The sequence below is a fragment of the Coccinella septempunctata genome, chromosome 9 (assembly GCF_907165205.1).
Source record: "Coccinella septempunctata chromosome 9, icCocSept1.1, whole genome shotgun sequence".
NCBI lineage: Eukaryota > Metazoa > Arthropoda > Insecta > Coleoptera > Coccinellidae > Coccinella > Coccinella septempunctata.
The window spans coordinates 9619963-9641710 of NC_058197.1; the positions used below are offsets into that span (position 1 = coordinate 9619963).

Here is a 21748-nt window from a genome sequence, read left to right on the forward strand (position 1 = left end):
ACGTTGCATTGTTCAACGCTTATATTATTTATCGTTTAATTAAAGGCAAAATGTTGCTTCAACATTCGTCTCATCCTGGTTTCATGGTAACGTTAACTCCTCAAGTTTATTCTAGTTTTCTTACGCGTAGCAACAATTCTCTTGTTACAAAATTTCTGCGGAATTATAACGTTGCAATTTCATTTTAAAATAACGTTGTTGAGGAACGAATTCTTAACGTTGAAGTTAATTCTGAAATACCACCAGAATAAAACGTTGAATTTTAGATTTCAGGTAACGTTGATATAGAATGAAAATAAAGGTCGTGGAATTTTAATAAAAAAAGAATATTTTCATAATCTAAAATTGATATGTACATTGGAAAATTTTCTTCAGGTTTTCAAATGGAAAATTTCATATTTCTGGAATGAAGTAGCATTGTTCATTCCCTTTTCTACGAATCTTGATGAATCTACAAAGAAGTCTTTATAGACTTGACGGCTTTGGTCTACAATTCGGTTAGATATCTGAATTCTTTCTACGGCTGTAGGTTTTCAACATAATTCCAATCAGGAATGACTTAAGATATCACGATACTATAAATTACTCGCATTATTCTAGTATCCTCAAATGCTTTCTTTCCAAAACAATTCTCTCCAATTGAAAAGACAAGCTAGAAGAATCGTACTATAATGAAAAAGGACTATACTTTTGGATTAACTTGAGTATTTGAATGCTCAGTATTCTATTTCTGATATTATCCAAAATCTGAGAGCAGAGATAATGAAAATGAAGAAGAATATTAAGGGTCCGCGCAATATAAACTTGGGAAAAGGAAATGAGTAGGTTTGGTTCATCTTGATCATGCGCACACTCCCCAACATAAACCACGCCATCATAAACAAAATCGCGTGCGTACAAAGTACGAACTGACTTCGATCCCAAGCACAGATTACAGATTCCTTCCTATGAAATGGGTAGTGTTCAAAGAAAAAATGATCGACGATCGAGTAATCGACCAAAGATGGAAACTCAAGATTTAATCAGCAATGTTGAAAATGTGAAGACCGAAGCTCCATAAACCTCTTTTCGGGTTTATTTCAACTGATTCCGTTGGCACGGAGTTTTTGTTTTTCAAATATCCTATTCCTGATTTGAACCAACTGACGAGTATAACCTTTGAAAAAATCCATCGAATCAACAATGATTCTTTCTATTTAAATAACATTTTCGAATCTTCTAGAAGATGTGGGAAGTGTTTGCAACTCCTTCTAATGAATTCGTCATGTTATTTAGTTTCTTTATTTCAGTTATGGATTTTCATCAAATATTGGCTACATCAATTGAATATTCATTAAACATTGAACATTGGGATTCTGACTGTAAGTCATTGATCTTACTGACATAAGAACCTACAACTTTTCACATAATTGAAAGTAAAAAATCATAAAATACTTCTAATCATGTCTCTGAGACATAAAAATTATGAACTCCTCTTAAAATTTTCACAATCACATTGTATTGTTTAGATTCTTGTTATCTAATTCAATGAAAGAAATGCTTTTTGCACGTTGCAACAACTCATTAATCATTCGACTCTGCTTCGATAACTTTTTCTTGAGAAGTCCTTGTTATTCTTCTATTTCCCTTAAGTATGTCCCCGGCTAGTTAAGTCATTCATACAATCTAACAGATTTGGTAATTCCAATACTCAATTGGATTATTTTACATTTTTTTAATGACTTGTTACAGAGAACTTTTTTTGAGTGGCCTGATGAATACTAGAAGTATAGAGGATGAAAACTGAAGAACTGAAATATGAAGAAAACAAATTAGAATAAAAGAGAGGAAATAAGTTAACTTACAAGATTATCTTATTATTGTTATTCGCAGCTGTACTTTTCGGTGGACATAGTAGATAAGCGGCTGCTCTCACTGCAGCCTCCACCTCTTCCAGTGAACAGGTCTCGTTAAGATGATCTTGAATGATGCTATTCAAAACGGCTAGATCTTCAGCCTTGTGTCTTGATTTTATCCGGGTGGGTTTGATCAGTGGGTCTCCAACGGCAGCCTCAAAAGCCTCTTTTGTATTGTCGGTTAACTCTGATGAATCTCTCACTGTCCTTGGCCTTTGTTGCTGTCGGTCTGGAGCATCTGTCACCTGCTCTCCAGCCAGTTCTATCTCTGGAACTTCTCTCACTTGTTCCGTTCTTGGCCTTGCTTCCAGGGCTACACCTTCACTTCTGTGAGTCATCGCTTGGTGTTGTTGGTCTGGAGCATCTGTCACCTGCTCTTCAGCTCGTTCTATATCTGGAACATCTCTCACATGTTCCGTTATTGGCCTGTTGGAGCGTGTACCAGTCCTGGTTCCGCCCGCGATATCACTCAAAAGGGCTACAGCTTGTTCTTGAGTTATGTCAACCGTCAATTGCTGATGTTGGCTCAAAGCATCTGTCACCTGCTCCTCAGCTTGTTGTTCCAACCTTCCTTGCTCTCGAGGCCGCTGCAAGATTCCTCTTCTTTTGAGATGACTGATCTGATCTCTCAGGTTTTGCTGCGTCATGTAGTTGAGGTCTGGGCAATTTTCGCACCACAGACCATGCAGCCTATTCATGTATCCCCTTCTGTCGGGTCCTGATCTTCTGTATAGCGCAGACAGCAGGCTATGCTGCTCGGGCGTCCACTTGTGGCGTCCCCTTTGTGCTGTTCTGTTTCGGCTGCCGGTTCCGACTACGGGGTGCTCTTGCGAGCTTTGAATCCCTATGCGACCGACAACCTGAACTCTCTCCTCGTCGATGTCCTCCTCGTCTAAAGGCGTAGCTTTTTGTGTGGCAGGCGCCCGCCTTCTCAGCGTTCTGCCGTTGGTGTCCCGCATGCTGTCACGTCCAGCACCAACTCCAGACGTGCCCTGACGATCCCCAGGCAGCGACTGTTTTCCGAGGCTTAGCTGATTTCTTTCCGACATCGGCTGAGAGTGACCGGGGTCCGCGGGATTGTCACACCCGTATACTACTAAGTAGTACCCCCGTGCGGGGTACTACTACTACAAGATTATTATTATTATTATTATTATTATTATTATTATTATTATACAAGATTACTATACATATATCATATTATAGAAAAAAACATATAGAAGAACTATTGAATGAATTGAACAAAGTAGGTATGCTATGTTATGAGAGTAATCAATAAATACATGAACAAGGATACGAAATATACTACGCAAACTCTAAATCTTTGATCAGATATAGAAAATATTCTGTGCAGTGAGCTCAGCAGTAAAGTCAATTTTTATCAATCAGAAGAGAATACTGAGATCGTTGCTGGGCATGAATTTCAGAGATTCATGCGGGGGAAACTTTAAACAGCAGGCTTTCTTAACGGTTTATGGACTGTATTTACATGAATATCTAATATATTTATATAAACATCAAACTGAGTTTATAAAAAATAACCCAAATACGCCATATAATACAAGAACAGCAAGTTAGAACCAAGAAATTTTTAGTCAAGCTGCAGCCATATTGTTTGGAAGACTATTTAGGTGCAAATTGATTGTTTTCTTCTTGTAATAATTTAGGACACTATTTCATTTCGTGGTTTATCGTGGTCTATCTATCTATCTATCTATAGATGAATGTCATCATTGTGCACATTCTGACAAGATGGAGTGTGACTCAAGAAAGGAATTACGTTCAGGCACAGAACAACAATCTTCAAAATTCCATAACCTACTTGAAGACGAATTTTTCAAACGGTCGTTACATTGCGCAAACTCAATAAGGAACCGTTTATTGTTGGTGGTTACAGTAACGGTTTTTTGAATGCTTTATGATTTAACGTTGATGAAATGTTTTTGGCTTGTTATGGAATGTACGTTGGGCACACGTTGATTAAAGGTGAAATCAACTTTACAAAATCAATCAATAACCACCTATCAACGTCCCCTTGCACATATAAACGTATTATACACGTGTGTGTTTTTATTGGGATTATTCACTGTAGAAGCATTTTAGGAATACAGTTTCGAAAACCAATTTCTTCCTCGAAGTGTCCTCAGCATAACCGATATAACCGGGAACGGGAAACACGAAGACAGGTGGAATTATTCAGTTTCTCTGCCACTTTGCATAACGCATTAAAAGCACTCTCCATAATTTTACAGCTGAAGACAACAAGGTCGAGGAATTATCCGATTGAAACGGACGCTTACACTCTGAATACAAAACGAGAATCGATCAGGCGCAGCATTTTCCGGTACCAGCAATTCGACATTAATAAATTAAGAAAAACTTGCCGCCATATCGATTACTGTGAATCATACAACGAAAGTGACATTTCCTACCCCGTTTATGTGATGTGTATTTGACGGGGTGGGTAAAATGAAATGGAAAATGCCAGGGAGAATCGGTACGAAACATTCAACGACCGTCAAGTGAGTGGAGGTAAACTAACAGATTCGAATTGTATCAAAAAGTTATAACCCAATTATTCGATACAATTGCCTTGAATAATTCAGGGGGATTCGTGGAATTGGCCAAATCACGTTATGTCGTATCGGTCTCTTGAATAAATAAACTATTAACAGTTCCAAGAAGTTCTTCTCATTAAATATTCCTGGAAATTCGTCGATTTGGATCTCGTGAAAACACAATGGGAGTACACTCAAATTTCGTTAGTGTATTCGATTCAATTGCGATTTATCGACGGTATGTCTTGTCACAATTACAATTCTGTCGATAGCAATTCAGAGTGTCCGGGTGTCAGCCTTAATAAAACTACCTCGTCAAGTGTTTGGATGCGGCTAGAATGACCCGAGAGAATTTTTAAATCCAGGGAATCGTGGATGAGAACACCGTCTGAACTCAATAATTATAAAAGCACCCAAAAGACCCAACAAGAAAAAATAATGAGTTTTATTGATAAAGCAAACCTTATGGTTGAAAAAGTATAGGGATTGAAAATAAAAGATCAAATTGTTCTGATTTTCGAAACGCTCAGCCAAGCCTTATACAATAATAATAATAATAACAAGAAAAATTAATCAGAGCCAGATGAAGAAAAATCAACGGAGGAGTTCATGCACCCGAAGAATTTGATCAAAGCAATTGAAACCTACGCTTGCTCAACACTGAGCTACTCATTCGGTATAATCTCTTGGACCACCACGGATTTAGCAGCCCTACAGAGGAAAATAAGAACGATGCCGACAAAACATACTAAACTCCACCCCAAAAGCTCAATAGAACAGACAGAGCTGCCACGACACCTTGGAGATAGAGGAATTGTTGACTTGTCCAACCGCATGTCCCAGGAAATTGAAGGACTTCTAAAGTATTTCATGAACAAGGCTGCTTCGTCAGAACTCCATCGAGTAGTTTGTGTTGCTGACAGTTCTACTCCGTATGAAGCTACAACAGGAACACTTGGAAACTGTCGAACACTCAGCAGAAAGCAAAATGCAGAAACTGATTTGCAAGCCTTTGTATGGAAGGCACCAGAACGAGGTCAATCATGATTACGTCGACATATCTGCGTCGAACTACTGGTTGACTTCCGGAAGGTTTTTTCCCGTGACCGAGGGCTTCATCCTTGCCATCCAGGACCAGGTGATTCCGACAAGGAACTACATGAATTATATCGCCAAGGATGCCTCAGTGAAGGACGATAGCTGTCGTTATGGCTGTGCGACACACGAAACTATCCAGTACATCACTGGAGGATGTAAGAAGTTCGCAGGCACGGAGTACAAAAATAGAGACGATGCTGTTGCCAAGATTCTTCACCAAGAATTGGCAATAAAATATCAACTTCGAACGTCAAAAAAGGTTCCCCATTACAATAATTACCATCCGGATGCTGTGTTGGAAAATGAACATCACAAGCTCTACTGGGATCGCACGGTTCTCACAGACCGGAAAATAACCCACAATAGACCAGACCTCATATTGCTCAATAAGGATGAGGAGAGAGCACTATGCATCGATGTGGCGATTCCAAATAATAACAATCTTCCAGATAGGCACACTGAATAAATTTCAAAGTACAGAGATCTCGAGGAACAAACCAGGAGACAGTGGAAGCTGAAAGATATCAAGACCATTTATATTGTCATATCATCAACAGGCCTGATACCGAACAAACTACTAGAGAACTTGAACTAAAATATCTATAGAGTCATGCAGAAGGCGGTACTGCTGGGAACGGCGAGAACTGTACGCAAGTACATGGGGAATGCAGAGGAACACCGTCTGCTCCGATAGGAAGTGCGGGTGGAGCAGGAATCCAACCGGCGGCAGGGAGCCGAGGAGCGACCAAGACCCGACCACCACCACGAGCCCGAAAACCTGGAAAGGGCTCCAACAGAGCTTAATCCTTTTGATATATTATTATATATCTGGGATTATTATATATCTGGGATAACTAAAACAAAAAACATCCCCCGGTCATGATAACATAAGATCGGAAACTTTAAAGAACATTTCTGATGAGGTAAAAATCCCTCTGGCCCACTTGATAAACTGTTGTTTTAGTGAGGGGTACTTTCCAAAGAGGCTGAAAATTGGTATTGTGAAACCTCTGTTCAAGAGTGGAAATAAATTGGATATGAAGAACTATAGACCAATATCTCTAATATCAAACATTGCAAAAATCATAGAAAAAATATTGAAAAAGAGAATGACAGATTTCTGTCTCAAATATAAGATTATTTCACAGCGTCAATATGGATTCATGGAAAAGAAATCAACGGAAGATGCACTCTATCACTTGACATCTCACATCTACAGTTCTCTAGACAAGTGTAAACCATCCTTATGCGTTTTCGTTGACCTCTCTAAGGCTTTCGACACTGTCGATCATAAGAAACTACTAAAGAAGTTGGACAACTATGGTTTCAGAGGGAAAGTATATGATTTACTAAGAAGTTATCTGACTGATCGAGAGCAGAGGGTGGATATCGGTGGTGAGCTGAGTGGACCCAGGTATGTGAGTTATGGGGTACCACAGGGTACTGTACTTGGGCCACTGTTATTTATAATATATATTAACAGCTTATTGAATCTCAGAATCAAAGGGAAAATTCTTAGTTTCGCGGACGATATTGCACTACTCTGTGAGTCCGACTCGTGGGAAACTTTGAAATCAGAAACCGAGGCCGACCTTACAACTCTAGGGGATTGGTTCAGTTACAACACGCTCACCCTCAATCTAGAAAAAACGAAATACTTACCCTTTTGCTCATACTCCAGTGGACTGCCATCCATGGGGTGTTTGTCGGCCGGAACTGACTCTCGCATCTCGGAAGCAGAATCGGTCAAGTATTTGGGTGTGATCATTGACCGACATATGAGGTGGGACCCTCAAATAAAAAATATAGTGAACAAATTGAGAGGTGTGCTGTATAAAATAAAATATTTAAAAGAATACCTAGATGTGAAACACCTTAAACTACTCTACTTTGCGTTGGTCCAATCGCAGTTGACATATGGAATTGTGGGTTGGGGGGGTGTTAGTGATACTCACCTGGAAGAATTGAGTGTTATTCAAAGATGGATTCTGCGGGTAATCTATAGTAAACCACTCACCTTCTCTAACGCTAGGTTGCACGGGGATTCCGAAATACTCGATGTGAGACAACTATACTCCTTGAATATGCTGGTGAATATTAAAAAGTCCAGAATCGACTTTGAGCCCATTGTACACGGTCACAATACCCGAACTAAGATGGTTTCCTTGAGCGTACCTAGGTGTGCAAAAACTATAGGACAGCGTCACTGTGACTATCTTGCGCCGAAACTCTTTAATCAGCTTCCTGCTAACATCTTGAGGATAAACAATGTCAATATGTTCAGAAAGAGGTGTGAAAAATGGATTATATCCTATGGAAGGGAGAGACTGCACGACTTCATTAACCACAGATAAGGGGGTGGATAAAAAAAAAAAAAAAAAAAAAAAAAAGTTATATATACGAAAAAACATGAAAAAAAGTATACAATGCGATGACATAAATAAACGAAAAAAAAAAAAAATAATACGGTGTTTAGTTCAATTATAATGGTAGTATAAGTGTTTTTTGGATAAATTGCGTGAACCATTTGTTCACTCATCATCAGGAGCGAATTTTCTACAACATCACGTACAAGCAAAGGCTACCTGAGCCGGAGCTTCTGTGATATCATCTATTTGTTCATGCATTTTGCTCTATTTTCATTTGTATTGTAAATAATTTATGGTGAATAAATATTATTATTATTATTATTATATTATTATAAGTGAATGTTCCTCTGGAGAGAGTATGAAAGCCGCAAGGCTAAAGTCATACACAACAATAAACTTAGTTAACATTTATGAAGGTCATCATAATATTGAAGTGAAATCACTATCATAGATATTCATAATTCTCAATGTAAGGGGTGTAAATGAAAAGTTGAGAAAATATTTGAAGGGGACACAATATTCACTTTTCTACAATTCTAAAATTCACCAATTCAGTGGGGTATAAATTAGTATCAGTCAAGTGAGAAGTACAATACATTAGGTGGAATTGGCTAACAGTTTATCATACACAACTTGAAGATTTTCTCGGTATGATATACAGATAGCAATGAGAAGGTAATGATTTTACGGAGTAAATTGAGCGGACAGGAAAGGGGATCTCGAACGCACTCCGGTTGTTGCCGGTTCGTTAGCCAGCCAGAACCAAGACTTTTACTTAGCGGAGAATGGGGTTCGAACTTGGCCTCAAAGTTACGAGTTTGCAGGTCAGGAAACAAGGCACAGCGGTGGGAGTTGGTTCTCTGTCATGTTTTCTGCTCCCAACGGGTTTTCGCACCAGCCAAGAATCGTACTCCCAGTAGACATATAATTCGAGCAGGACGGGGCTACTTTACTGTTCTGCTTTCAGTGGATCAGGGGCTTTCACACCAGATAGCACTGACCTCAATGGGAAAAAAGGGCCAAGCAGGGTAGTTTGAAGCTTCTAAGTAAACAGTACGGAGTAGAGGCTTGCCTCTGGACTCGCTTCACGACCTTTCTTTGACGTCGGTCCCACCAGTTGTTCTGGTACTCGGTTTTTACGTAGTTACCCCTCGAGTAAATCACAAGGAAAATAATCTGTGAGCGTCAACTGTTTGGTACAGAATGGATCCGCAACAAAAAATCAGTAAAATAGCAGGGCTACGGAATTCAAATAAGAATACCGGCTGAAAGCTGGTAGCCAATGTTCGATTTCTGCGAAAAAATGAGCTGGTGACTTGCCAGATCGTGATGGATCCGTCAGAGCAACCAGTTCTCCGAAGGGCCATGTCTGCAGAAAACAGCGGGTGTGATAAAGTGTTTCGTTTGAGCGTTTCTAAATATTTTTTACGACTTTTGCAATGTGAGGCCTTTCAACGTCTTACTTCTCAGTTCGTGCTTTGTTTTTGCTTTATCATGGATTTCACTTGTACGAAAACTGCATGTAGAGTCGGCCTACATTATTCTGCAAGCGCCCCCTGAGCTTGCCTCGGATTTTCATCGATTTTTTTGGCTGTCCAGAGGCACGATTGTCTTTTACGCTGAAAGCACGTCGAAAGCCTTATTATGTACATGATTTTACAACTTGAAGCATAAACTTTCACAAGCATTTGATGCATATTAGTCGCAGTTGTCATCCAATTAAAATTGAAAACTATAGCCTATGGGAAATGCTGTTCAGTTTCAAGATTTTTGAATGAAATTTGCCACTATGAGATATTAATAATAGTCAAAACCATTTTTATAAGACTGAATGGACTGAATCAATTTGTAATCCCAATAGTGAATCTTTCTCTAAATAAAAAACTGATATATGTTCTCATATTTCGAGTTCATTATTGACTAAAAAATGGGTTTTGTGTGCTTGTTACAAATATTAGAGTGGACATATACAGCTGTAGTTGCTGGAAATTCGTTCCGAAAATTCTTTGCGGAATTCTTTCCATTTGGCGTTCGGCTGATCCGCAACCGTATCACAGAAATAACGAATTCTGGAAATCCACGTTATTCTCAGAATTATCAGAGGAAAAACGGTTGATCCGGGAAGTATCCAATGTTGCGTAAACAATTTTTCATATGAAATAATGAGGACTCCTTTGTTCATGTTGTTGATGAAGAACAGGCCTGTTATCGCCTCTTGTGGATTTTTTCTAATCCGGGTAATGTAGGACGTGCAAAATCTCTTCATTAATGGAGAGATTTTTTGAAGCTTATCCGAAGATTATCCTCTTGATTATCTCTTCTATATCTAGAGGGATAGTACGGGGTTGTTTTTCCTGAATATTTTAATGATTTCAAAAAATCTCCCAACCATGCACTGTCGACTCTACTTGTCAGCACATAATACTCTGTTCTTGCCGCTCCCCTGCCTAATTAACTTCAGTATCTCTTTGTCGAATGAATGGCTTATTAAGAGTACTACAAACCTGTAAAAGGACCTTAACTTTGATCGAGGTTTCCTACATTCAAATATTGATCTTATGGAGTAATAAGACATTTTCTATTCCATACAAATACAATACTATAACTAAGTTGCGATTATAGAAATATTGTTATGGACGACTTTGCTGGAAGGTTTCGGGATCTGAATATACGACGTTTTTATGACCAGAAAGAAAGGATTGCTGTAGGGACTCACTTTCCCTTCAAATGAATGAGCAATTTTCATTCTGTTTCCTGGATAAAACTCAAAGAATCGATCTACTTATAATTTCTGTAATTCAGCTCATTTTATCCAAGGATACATTAGTGGATTTTGTACATATTTGTAACCCCTTGTGAATAAATAAATAATACAAAAATAGCATTCCGTTGACTTACAGAAATAATAACAGGAGCACAGACGGTTTATACTGTTTATAGTATAAAAGCGGTGTACGAAAATGAGAACTCCTTTTGGAATCCAATGATGGTGCTAAACTTCTGAATGAACGATGTCACAATTTGAAGCATGCGCATTTTTCTATTTCCGAAACGAACGGTTTGAAAGAAGGCGTAATAATATGCGACATTCTGGCTTCTATTATGATATCGGAACCATCATAGCCAAAGAGTATAATCAACTAATCGTGTTTGACAACTGAGAAAGAATTTGCTTCTATTCCCGCACTAGTGTGGAAAAGTAATTTTTTCCCTACCATTGACGGCACTCGTGCAAAAAGTAATATTCAGGAACTGAAATTGGTGAAAAAAATGCCATGCTCTCATCTAATGCCAAATGTGTCTTTTCCGCACTCGACTGCTCGCTTCGCTTTCGAGGTGAACACTTTAAACAACTACCTAATTCATAATTTTCTTGATAAATTTTCTATTACATTTTAGTTGTTGATGTCGTATCAAATTTCGCTTATCACTTCATTTAATTTTTTCATATTTTGATTTTTGCAATAAATATTAAAATGATAACATAACATCCTAAATAGATAATGATGCAGCCTTTCAAACGATGGGTCACAAGCTCATACTTCCTATTTGAAAAATTAGGGGTTGTTCCTGTCTTTCGAAGGGGGTTGAAGATGGGGAACAGGACAATTTAAAATTCAAATTTGACGTGTTTCGGGAATTTTCATAAATATGCAGAGTAACCAAGATAATGAATTTATTCCATTCGGCTTTTCCATACTGTTTATTTATGTTTTTGTGGATCCTGCTCAGATGCAGCTCCCTGAATGTGGTACCTTTGCAGGCTTTTCGGCAATTTTTAATTTCAACTTAGAAACCAGGAAACTGTCAGAAATGAAATTGAGCGGACTAAGTGTGAGAATGAAAAAGTGATAAAAAAAAATTGGTACTGTTCTCCTATAATTGCAAGGGGTTGGAAAAGCCATCCCAAATTTGTCATTGTGGACAAACTCAAAGTGATTCAGAAACTGCATGAATTATCTGCCGGACCCATGATGAATATTCAAGGGGCTCCACTGGTGTCTTTGTATCCTCAATTGATATCAAACATATGCAGATATGGTACCCATTTCGAAAGTTATGTTGAAAAGAATTAACGTATATAAGGTCCATTCTGAGGATATATTGAATTGATGAGGGCGATAATAGGGAATATTCCTTCTGACGAAAATGATATATTTTTTATGGAATATCTCTGAAACATTTTGAAATAACCATTTCAACCGTTTCCCAAAAAATTATTTCAAGTATTCAAAAATGGAAAATAAAAATGGGTATTTAAAATTTAAAGCGTTTCGTTTCTACTGCACAAATTGGCAACATCGACTGAAATATGCGTTGATAATAAAGGAGAACAAATACACTATCTAGATGAGATAGACAAAGATTGTCTATGAAGTCTGTGACGAACGAGGAAGGTCGTAAAATTTTATGGGATTTTTATGGCCGGTTTCTGTTGAGGCTCACCAGTGAGTACGCGCCTTATGATGGCTGTAAATCAACAGCTGTTATAACAAGCCATTGTTCTTTTTATTTTCTAGTAGGCGCTGTTGCCAAATCGTAGACAAGGAACGAAGCAATTCAAATTTTAAAACATTATATTTGAAGAATGATTCTGAATGGTTTTCGCGGTGCTTTTGAAAAATTTATGAATAAAACTCATAATTATTCAGTTTAAACTTGCATATGCTGTGATAACCCAAATTGAGGAGAATAATTGAAAATCCATAATTAAACCTAAAGCTGAAATAACCCATTTCAGTTTTCAATTATGTTCTAAGGGTTGTAGTATCTTCAAGAAGCAGTCTTGGACATAAGCTCGTAAAACAAAATGTACTTACTCTTGGTGTTCTATCATCCCTTCAAATTTTGTCGGCAGTTCCTATTCACCTTTAATTGAAAACTAGGAATCTTGGTTAGGAAGGATTTCTTTCTGTTGTAGGAAAATCCTCTAGCTTAATTGTAAAATTTTATCAATCCATATGAAGTATATTCTGAGAGGATCCTGGCATTCCTCAAAGAAACTATTTTTTGGGAATCAAATCACTGAATTATGTACCCAGGAGTTTTATAATCTCGAAATCTCATAGTGCTACCTATTTTAATACGCCATAATATCTTTATGACCTCTAAACATTAACTGCGTTTCTGAATTGTTTGAAAATTGTTGAAACTTTCAGAAATACATCCAAAACTTTTCTGTGGAAACCTATAAATGGTATTAAACACATTTCGAAGTTGGGAATATGGAAATCCACTTGTCAATTACACTTTTAGATTTAAATCTTACTTTTCTGGAAAGAATTGGAAGACACAAGAAAGTTTTTCAATTGTATGAGTTTTCTTACGGTTTAACAATTTTCGAGGTTAATGTGTTGGTTCCGAAAACATTGTGGCCCTGTAAAAAGTGTCCTATCGAGCCTATCGCCAAAATAAGTAGCACTATGAGATTTCGCATATCCTATGTATACTCCATTCAAATTTATTTTAGCAGTCGGTTGTCCATGAAATAATATTCTCAAGTTTTTGTAACTAGAACCGAGTAAGGTTGGCACTCATGAAATGTCGTTAATGTCATAACGCCGTTACCACAACTAATATCAATTTTTATTACGAAAATGCCGAAAGTGATTGAAAAAAAAAGACAGGGTTTCAGGAAGTGCTATTTAGAATTCAGGTCCGCTCATTCAAATAGTTACACCCTGATATTCTAAAATCCACCATACGTCAGACGGTAACGAAAATATTCAATGTAAGAGAACTCATATAATGTTTCATCTTAATCTAAACGACTTATATTTTAGCTGAATATTTCCACAATCAGAAAGATTGTGAATGAAGACGATGACAAAGAATTTCTTTCTATTGGGAGACCCAAAAAAGTGGTGTCATTTGAGTATTTTATGTTTGAGTGAACCAATGCGAAAAGTTTACTTACAGGATTTTCGATTAATGTCATCGTAGAATAAGTCCCCATTTCCATTTTTCATTTGACTCGTCCTATACATTGTAAATGTCTCAACGTACCAATAAATACCTAATTATTATTATTACATCAATGTATTAAGATGAACAGCCTCAAATACGCGCCAATTGTCCTGTTAATTGTTTATTCATGTGAAATTTTTGTTCAAAGGTGAAGTTCATCTTGATTGAAACATCCTTTAATTCCTTTTACTTATATTGATGCATGAGGATTTTTGTTGAAGAATTTAACATTCTTGTAATTATCTGTTAATTCCTTCGAAAGATGCCCATTCCCAACCACTGCATCATATGCATTTCATCTTCGGGTTAATATTTTTGAAATCTACAGCTGATGTAACGTATTCAAACTTTAGCCAAAGAAGACAACGAAAATCAACTCTCCTCAAGCTAGTGCATATTATGATATTATACTGATCTCTTGTATTTCACAAGCAAATAGCTGGATTTGGTATGCCTTCAATCAGTTTGTATAAACTTGAATTATGTTCGTCACATATTTTCCGAAGAGATTCGACATTGTGTTAAAATACGTAATAACAGAAACTTTAACTTAGAACGGGCAACATAGCGTTGGTTTAAAATCCAAAAATGTTTTGACAAGCGTCATAACCCCACATTTTCGTACTATACAGAGTGAAATGTGTCAAATTTCCATGAACAACCGAGTGCTAAAATAAAAGTGAATGGAGTATACCAAATTCATTGATTTTCGTATGAGTCTGAAGTTTGAGATAAAAAGAGAAGTATATTTTTAGGGACGAAATGCTGGGGGCTGTAACTTCCAAAGAAGTTTCCTCTTGCCAGAATCGAAAGGGTCAGAATATAATATACTATATTGAATTCCAAAGGTTGCCTAATTATTGTAAGAAATCAGCACATTTGCTCTTTCGCTTTTAGCCATGACGATTGCTCCAATCGAGCACCTGTATAAGATTTGAATCCAACAAAAGGGTTCCATTGAAAACTCACGCTACGTCGTCCTGAAAGGGCGCTTAACTGACTTCGTGATCGTTGAAACTGCGAAATTATCTTTCAGTCACGAGGAAAGGAATTTGTTTTTGAATGAGCTCCACCCAACCTCATTTAAATTTCATAGCGAGTAAAACAACAAAGTGCCCGGAGAATTCAACGTGAAGATTCTGATTGGGCGTTTTAGCTGGTTTCGTAACGTTTTCACGTTATCACTCTGACATAAAAGGAATAGAAGCTGAATGTTTCAACTTTATATTCGAAATATGCCATTGTTGGATATCGAGAATAGCGAGACTGTGTATTATAGCTTACTTCCGCAAAAAATTTCAAAGAGTTGAAAATCATAGTCGCCCTAGCAACCCAACTTATTCAAGAGCTTGTTCGACCTTGAAAGGAAACCATGTAGAACTTTTTGCTTCAGAGAACTGAAATCCTCTCAAGTTCGTATTGAATGCAGTAAAATGAATTTCACGTAACAGAAGTAGGATAAAATGCTCTTTCGGTTTACTCTTTTTGGTGATCTTGGAAATATTACAGCCCCAACTATTCACTATTCGAAAACTAAAATTGTGAGGTCGAAGGCGTTTCTTCTTTTTGTTGCACTTCTCTTTCTTTTTCCTCTTCTTCTTCTTCATTTTATTATTGTTTTTTTCTCTTCCGTCTGTGTGAGAGTAAAAGGCAAACCTTGAGAGGAACAGCTGTCTCAGGAGTGTGAGACTCCCCAGATGTTGTTTGTCTCTCAAAACTTCTCACACATTCATAGGACAGTTCTTCACCCTGTTCTGATCGGTTTCAAAGCCCATATTCCTTCCATGATTTTAGTTGTCATATGTCAAAAATTACAGCCTTCAATCTGACAACTGTCAAAATAACGGGCTATTGAAAGCCAGCGTAATAAGAAGGAAGTGTGAATCACAATGCTTCATTCAATCTTAAATGAAAGAGCTTAATAACCTTAGACCCTCTTCATTTCTAATTTTTTGAATGCCCACGTCAACCACACCCAATCCATGTTCACATCAAAAACCTTCATATAACCCTTCATCGTGTGCGGCAAAGGGACCAATTATTATCGATATATCAGTTCTGAGGTCAAATCAAACATAGTTAACGAATTTCGTCCCAACAGATTTCCTTTTGATCCAATATCATATTTACCCATGAAAATGAACTTTAGATTGCCCACGTCCAATCCAGATGAATAACTAAAACCTTTCCTGAAAACATTTGGTCCACCCTTCGTCAGAAAAAAGGTGGAAGAAATTAACTGTAAATTTATATTTCCGCTTTGCCCGTTAAATAACCAATCTCTTTATTGACGCTTCTTTCTGGTCAAACTTTTTCGATTTTCAAAGTTTTCAGTAACGTTAGTATTGATTTACTGTCGAACGCAGGTAGAAGGGGCCTACATACTGTATGGTTGAAAACCGAAAGAGCTGATGCACAGAATATTCATGAGATTGGTTAGAGGGAATTGACAACTACATAATATGATGATTAGTAACCATAAAATGGATATCGCAGGTGAATAATCGAAATTAACACAGATACATAGCACCCTTTGATTGTATATCAACAAATGTTACGATATAAATCGAGCTATCAAACGATCATCGCTCAAGGTGTTTAGAAATATCATTTAGTCGATAAAAAGAAGATCCTGACCATGGTTTTGGTCTAATTTGGTTTCTTCAGAGCAATACAACTCCTACCTCGAGGAAAATGGAACGAGTTTATGTCTCCTTTATTCGATGTCAGTAGTCGGTATGCTGAAGGAACACAGCCTAGCGACATCTGACAGGAAACTAAGACCAATTCAATTCACTTTTTTAACTCTGGCATCATATATCCATTTGCCCAAAGTCTCGGGTATCGTACATATCACGATAATCAAGCAGGAGAGAGGGCGCTAGAAAAGAGCGGTTCCGTTTTGTCGAGGTATGAGTTGTGTTGCTCTGACGAGGTCAAATGAGACTGAAAATATGGTTGGCATCTACTCTTCCTCGACGAAATGGTATTTCTGTTAATACTTTGGGTTATGGCGGTTCGCAAGTACGATTTAGGTCGTAATATTTGTTGATTTTCAATCAGCGTGTGTTGTGTATGTATCTGAATTAACTTCGAACGTTTCTAGCGCCCTCTACCTCCGCTTAATTATCGTGAAATAGACGATAACTCCAAACTGATAGTTTAGGAATATGGGCATATGATAGATAGATATACTTCATTTGATCTCTCCTCACTAATACCATGCTTCCATCTTCACTCTGAGCGTTAGGAAACTGTATTAAGTTGGTCCCCGTTTCCTGCCAGATGGAGCTTGGGATTTACTCCTTCACCATGCCGACTATTGATATCGAATGAAACCATCAGTTTATTCCATTTTCGTCGAGGTACGAGCTGTGTTGCTCTGACGAGGTGACATGAGAACAAAACCAAGGTCTCAACGAAATTTTGTTTGCTAGTTCGATTTAGATCGTTACATTTATTGAGTTTCCATCAGCGGGTCCTAACTGATTTAGATTATGATGATTAGCTTGCAGATAATGAAATTCCTGAATTGAGCTCATCATTTATGTTCATTTAATGCATTAAATTGTTATTTCCTGGATTTCAGCTCCCAAATTTCTATTCCTGTCAAAAGAATAGTAGACAAATATCTACTTATCTTTTATTTAAGTTCGTCAAATGATTGAACAATTATGAGAGTCCTGATTTACCGCATTAGAAACGGGGTTTTCTAAACTCATAACGTTAGGTAATCCTTAAGTAGCAAGGTTTGGATATTCTGGGTGTACTTGGCTACCAGACTCTATATAGATTCTATATTCTTTCATATTACTTCTAACAGCATAATACCAATCTGAAAGCAGCAAATGAATTGGATAAAGCTGGAAGCACTTGGTTAGGTTGTTCTGAATTTCCTTGACGGCACATTGGTTCACACGGCATGAAAGAATATATTACAAATATTATTATTATTAATAAAAAATGATCACGCCTATTTACAGGGAGGCAATGAATACGATAATAAGGATAAATTCAGATGCATACCACCCGACAATATGAATATCAACAAGTGTTACGATCTGAATTGAACTAGCCAATTTGCCATCGTCAGGGCCCCAAATGAAGTACGCTCCACCGAAGAAAAGCAGATGCTGACCATGGTTTCTGCCTCATTTGGCCTCATCAGAGCAACATAGCATTTTTCTACGGTGGAGAACGTTTGGAATTGATGGAACTTTATTCAATATTGGCATGTTCTACTGGGTACTAAACATTTACCCAGAGCGCCACCCAATATGAAACGGTGTCCGATTCAATCCCCTCCAGATAGAAACCACGACGAAGACAATAGCATATGTCCCATATTTTCCCTAATTCGGTACGCCGATTCGCTTTGCGAACAACAGACGTATGACGAATCGAGAAGTCTGGGACGCGTTCAGATCACGGCAGAAATGATGCCAGCGGTATAATAATAAAGAATGATCACGCCTATTAACAGGGAGGCAATGAATACAATAATAAGGATAAATACAGATGCATACCACTCGACGATATGAATATCAACAAGTGTTACGATCTGAATTGAACTAGCCAATTTGCCATCGTCAAGGCCCCAAATGGAGTACGCTCTACCGAAGAAAAGCAGATGCTGACCATGGTTTTGGCCTGATTTGGCCTCATCAGAGCAACATAGCATTTTTTTTATTATTATTACATTAATGAAACAGTAGAGGCAAAGCCTATAAACTCACAACAGCAAAAAAAATTCACAAACAAAAAAATATTTTTGAAACAATAAGTACTCCGAAAACAAGAGCAAAAAAAAAACAAAAAGTACACAATAGGAAGTTCCACAAGCGGTACGGTAGAACAAATATCCAAATATATCAAGGCGATGGTTCATAGAATTTACAAAATGTTGAGATAATTTGGATACATCACGGGCACATCTCAAATATCGTAATGATTACAGAAAATAATATCTACATAACAAAATTAGCTGAAGTGAATCAAGTCCATTCAACCTAGTTTTGAGATAAATGGCTTAGAAGTTGTTTATCACCAATTATGTAAGCATATGCTTACATAAGAATAATAATAAATAAGGAAGTGACTTTTGAATAAATTGGTGATAAACAACTTCTCAGCCATTTAACTCAAAACTAGGCTGCATGAACTTGGTTCACTTCAGCTATGAACCCCTCATATGTTACTGGTCGTATGAACTCTTTCTTGGCTATGAGTCAAAAAAAATTTTTTAAGCAACCAATAATTCTCTTTTTTTCAAGTTTGTTTGTTCTTCTTCTGCATTCCTTGTTCTGAAGACTATGTTTCTCCTACCATTCAAGTTCATATAATCTTCAGTTCATGCTCTTTATTGTACTATGAATCAGGAGTTCTTTGTAGGACACAATTATCTTGTTTTCCCTAACGTTGTTCTTCTTCATCCATTTTTTAGAAAAATTCTGCTACTATCCTCATTATAGTTCACATCATCACTACCCTTTCTTATGCTAAATGAACACATTTATTGTTATGGTCTAAGAAGTATTGAATAGGAATTGTGGTGTAGTCCAAGTAGGGTTGTTCATTTGTATATTTTTCTTAGAGATGGTACTTTTACGATTTTAATGAATTCCAACGTTGAATCGATCACTTCCTTCTGGTATTTCTGTCCATTCCTTTGTTTTTAATACAGAAATTGTTTGTTCATTGTAAGAGATATTTTCTGTTCCCCAATGTTCATTCTGAATGTTCAGCAATACTTTCGTCTATGTATTTGCTCCATTCACCCAATGAATCAACCGTTCAACGAATTGACAGCAAAACTTCTAGATTCGGCTGCAAAATGCTCTGTTCAATAATCCATCCCGATGAAGCAATCCCAAGGACGTACTGACGACCATATCACCCACCCAGACCTTTTGCTCAAAATGGCGGACAACCTGCTCCGCCCCACCGACATACCGCTCATCATAACCTCGACGAACTCGTCTCCCGACCTGCCTCGCAAAGAAAAGACCCCCACGCCGGTCGAACGAGCGACGAGTAAGAGTCGCAAGCGGAGCGAGAGTAGCCAGGACACGTGCGAGACGCGCAAGTCGAGCCGCGCGAGCGACGGCCGCAGGACCGGCAGCGACGGACGCAAAATCAGCGACGCCGGTTACAGGAAGCTGTCGACGACCGACGTCAAGGGGAGGGGGATCGGCGGCTCGCTCAAGTACGACATAGGCAGGAATCGATCGGTGTCGAATCTGATCGGTTTTCCGGCCAAATGGTCCAGCGTGAGGATCAAAGGTACCGGCTTCGAGGAGAGCCGGAAGAGTATCGTGAAAATCGAGCCGTGCAACGGGCTCGGCAACAAGGGCAACGAGAAACTGATGGGGCTGAAGAGCCCCACGCAGGGGAACATGAGTAACATCGGCAATGTGAGTTTGATGTTTTTCTGCGTCAGTTATGATTTGTGATAAATTAGAAATTCTTGTTTTGGATTGTTTCAAGGGTTATTATTTTTTTATTCTTTTTTTTCACGAAAATAAACTGAGCAGTAAATGAATTGGAACAACTGAAAAATTGCCTAAGTTAGATTAGTTGTTACTTCGACATTACATACTTTGATGATGTTGAATTTTCACCCCAAGCTGCATTACCCTTAGCCTGTATGCAACTGGAATCGGGTAATTCTTTTAATCTCTTTTTTGTTGTACATGGTGTGAATGTAAGGTAGATAAAAATTTTCGTATTTTATCGAAGAATTTGGGAATAGTAAGGGGCTTAACAAAGTTTTTTTTATACTGAGTGTATTATTAGGCCAACACCTCGAAAAGCCTTCGCCACTTTTCGGATACAATGCTTTGCTATGGAAATATCGCCATTTTATGGAATCACCTCTATTAGTTGAAATTACATATAGCTACCACTTCGTAATTTCTTCGCCGATGTTGGATTTTTCGCCAGTGATGCTAATCACAATCCATTGTCTTCACGCAGCTAGCTCAGGGTATTTTTGTCCAAGCTCTTCCTGTTATACAGTCTGTGAATATAAGGAAGCATTTTTGGGCTGGGAATTCAGAAACAGTGAGGTACTTACAAAATTCTTCATGTCCTTTTTCGAAATAAAATAGCAGAGATTAAGTGTGAACTGCATCAAGGAATACTTTGTATTTGTAATGAAATTGATCAGAAGCAATGGCTTGCATATGAAGTATGTGAAAAGAGAAAAATCTCAGTTTTGTTTTGAACTTTCACTCGTTCTGTTCAGCATTACTCTTCGAAAAAAGTTACGAAGGAAATGAGTTCAATTCATAGGCGTTAAAAGTGAAGTTTACTGAAAATAGCATTTTCTCTCCAATTCTAAGATTTCAGCTGAAAGTTTTTGGTTCCTTTAAGAAATCCAACTTTATTCAATAGAGTTGACGTCTGGGGATTTAAGATGAATTCAGTGCTATTAAGGATTAAAAGAAGTTTATACCACAGGACTTTCTCGCTAATCGTATAAGGCGAAAAGGGGGAAAGACTACCAGAATGTGGGTGTTGCCAGAACACTTGAACGATAAATAGAAGTAACGAATATTACAATAGTTTCCACTTTCGTCGAAAAGATGGCAGCACTTAACGAACGTCTTTTTTCAATTTCACCAGGATACGAATTGTAGCCAATTGCTAGACTTCTTGGGGAATTTTTTCATTTGGAAATTTATAGAAGAGATGATTGCACCTCGGAAAGTTAATAACATGCATAAATATTTGTTCTTCATTGAAAATGAATTCGTTTGACGAATAAAAAAATTTCGGGCTTTTCGAGACGACGAACTTATTGAATGGATTTATAATGAAAACCCCATTTAAATTAGTGGTTTCTGACGTAAGATATTCA

At 37.7% G+C, this 21748-nt stretch overlaps 1 protein-coding gene across 11 annotated transcripts in view; it reads left to right on the forward strand.

Moving 5' to 3' along the window:
- LOC123319862 (potassium voltage-gated channel subfamily H member 6) overlaps positions 1-21748 on the forward strand; it is a 186666-nt gene that overhangs the window by 142675 nt on the left and 22243 nt on the right. For 2 of the 11 annotated variants that reach the window (XM_044906876.1, XM_044906879.1), the window contains one exon: positions 19708-20300. The exons of 8 other annotated variants lie outside the window; for them this stretch is intronic. In XM_044906876.1, the coding sequence (XP_044762811.1) occupies positions 19746-20300 (555 nt within the window). In that variant the 5' untranslated portion in view covers positions 19708-19745. Of the gene's footprint in view, positions 1-19707; positions 20301-21748 lie in introns of those variants that run through there. One more of the 11 variants, XM_044906878.1, reaches the window with a different exon arrangement.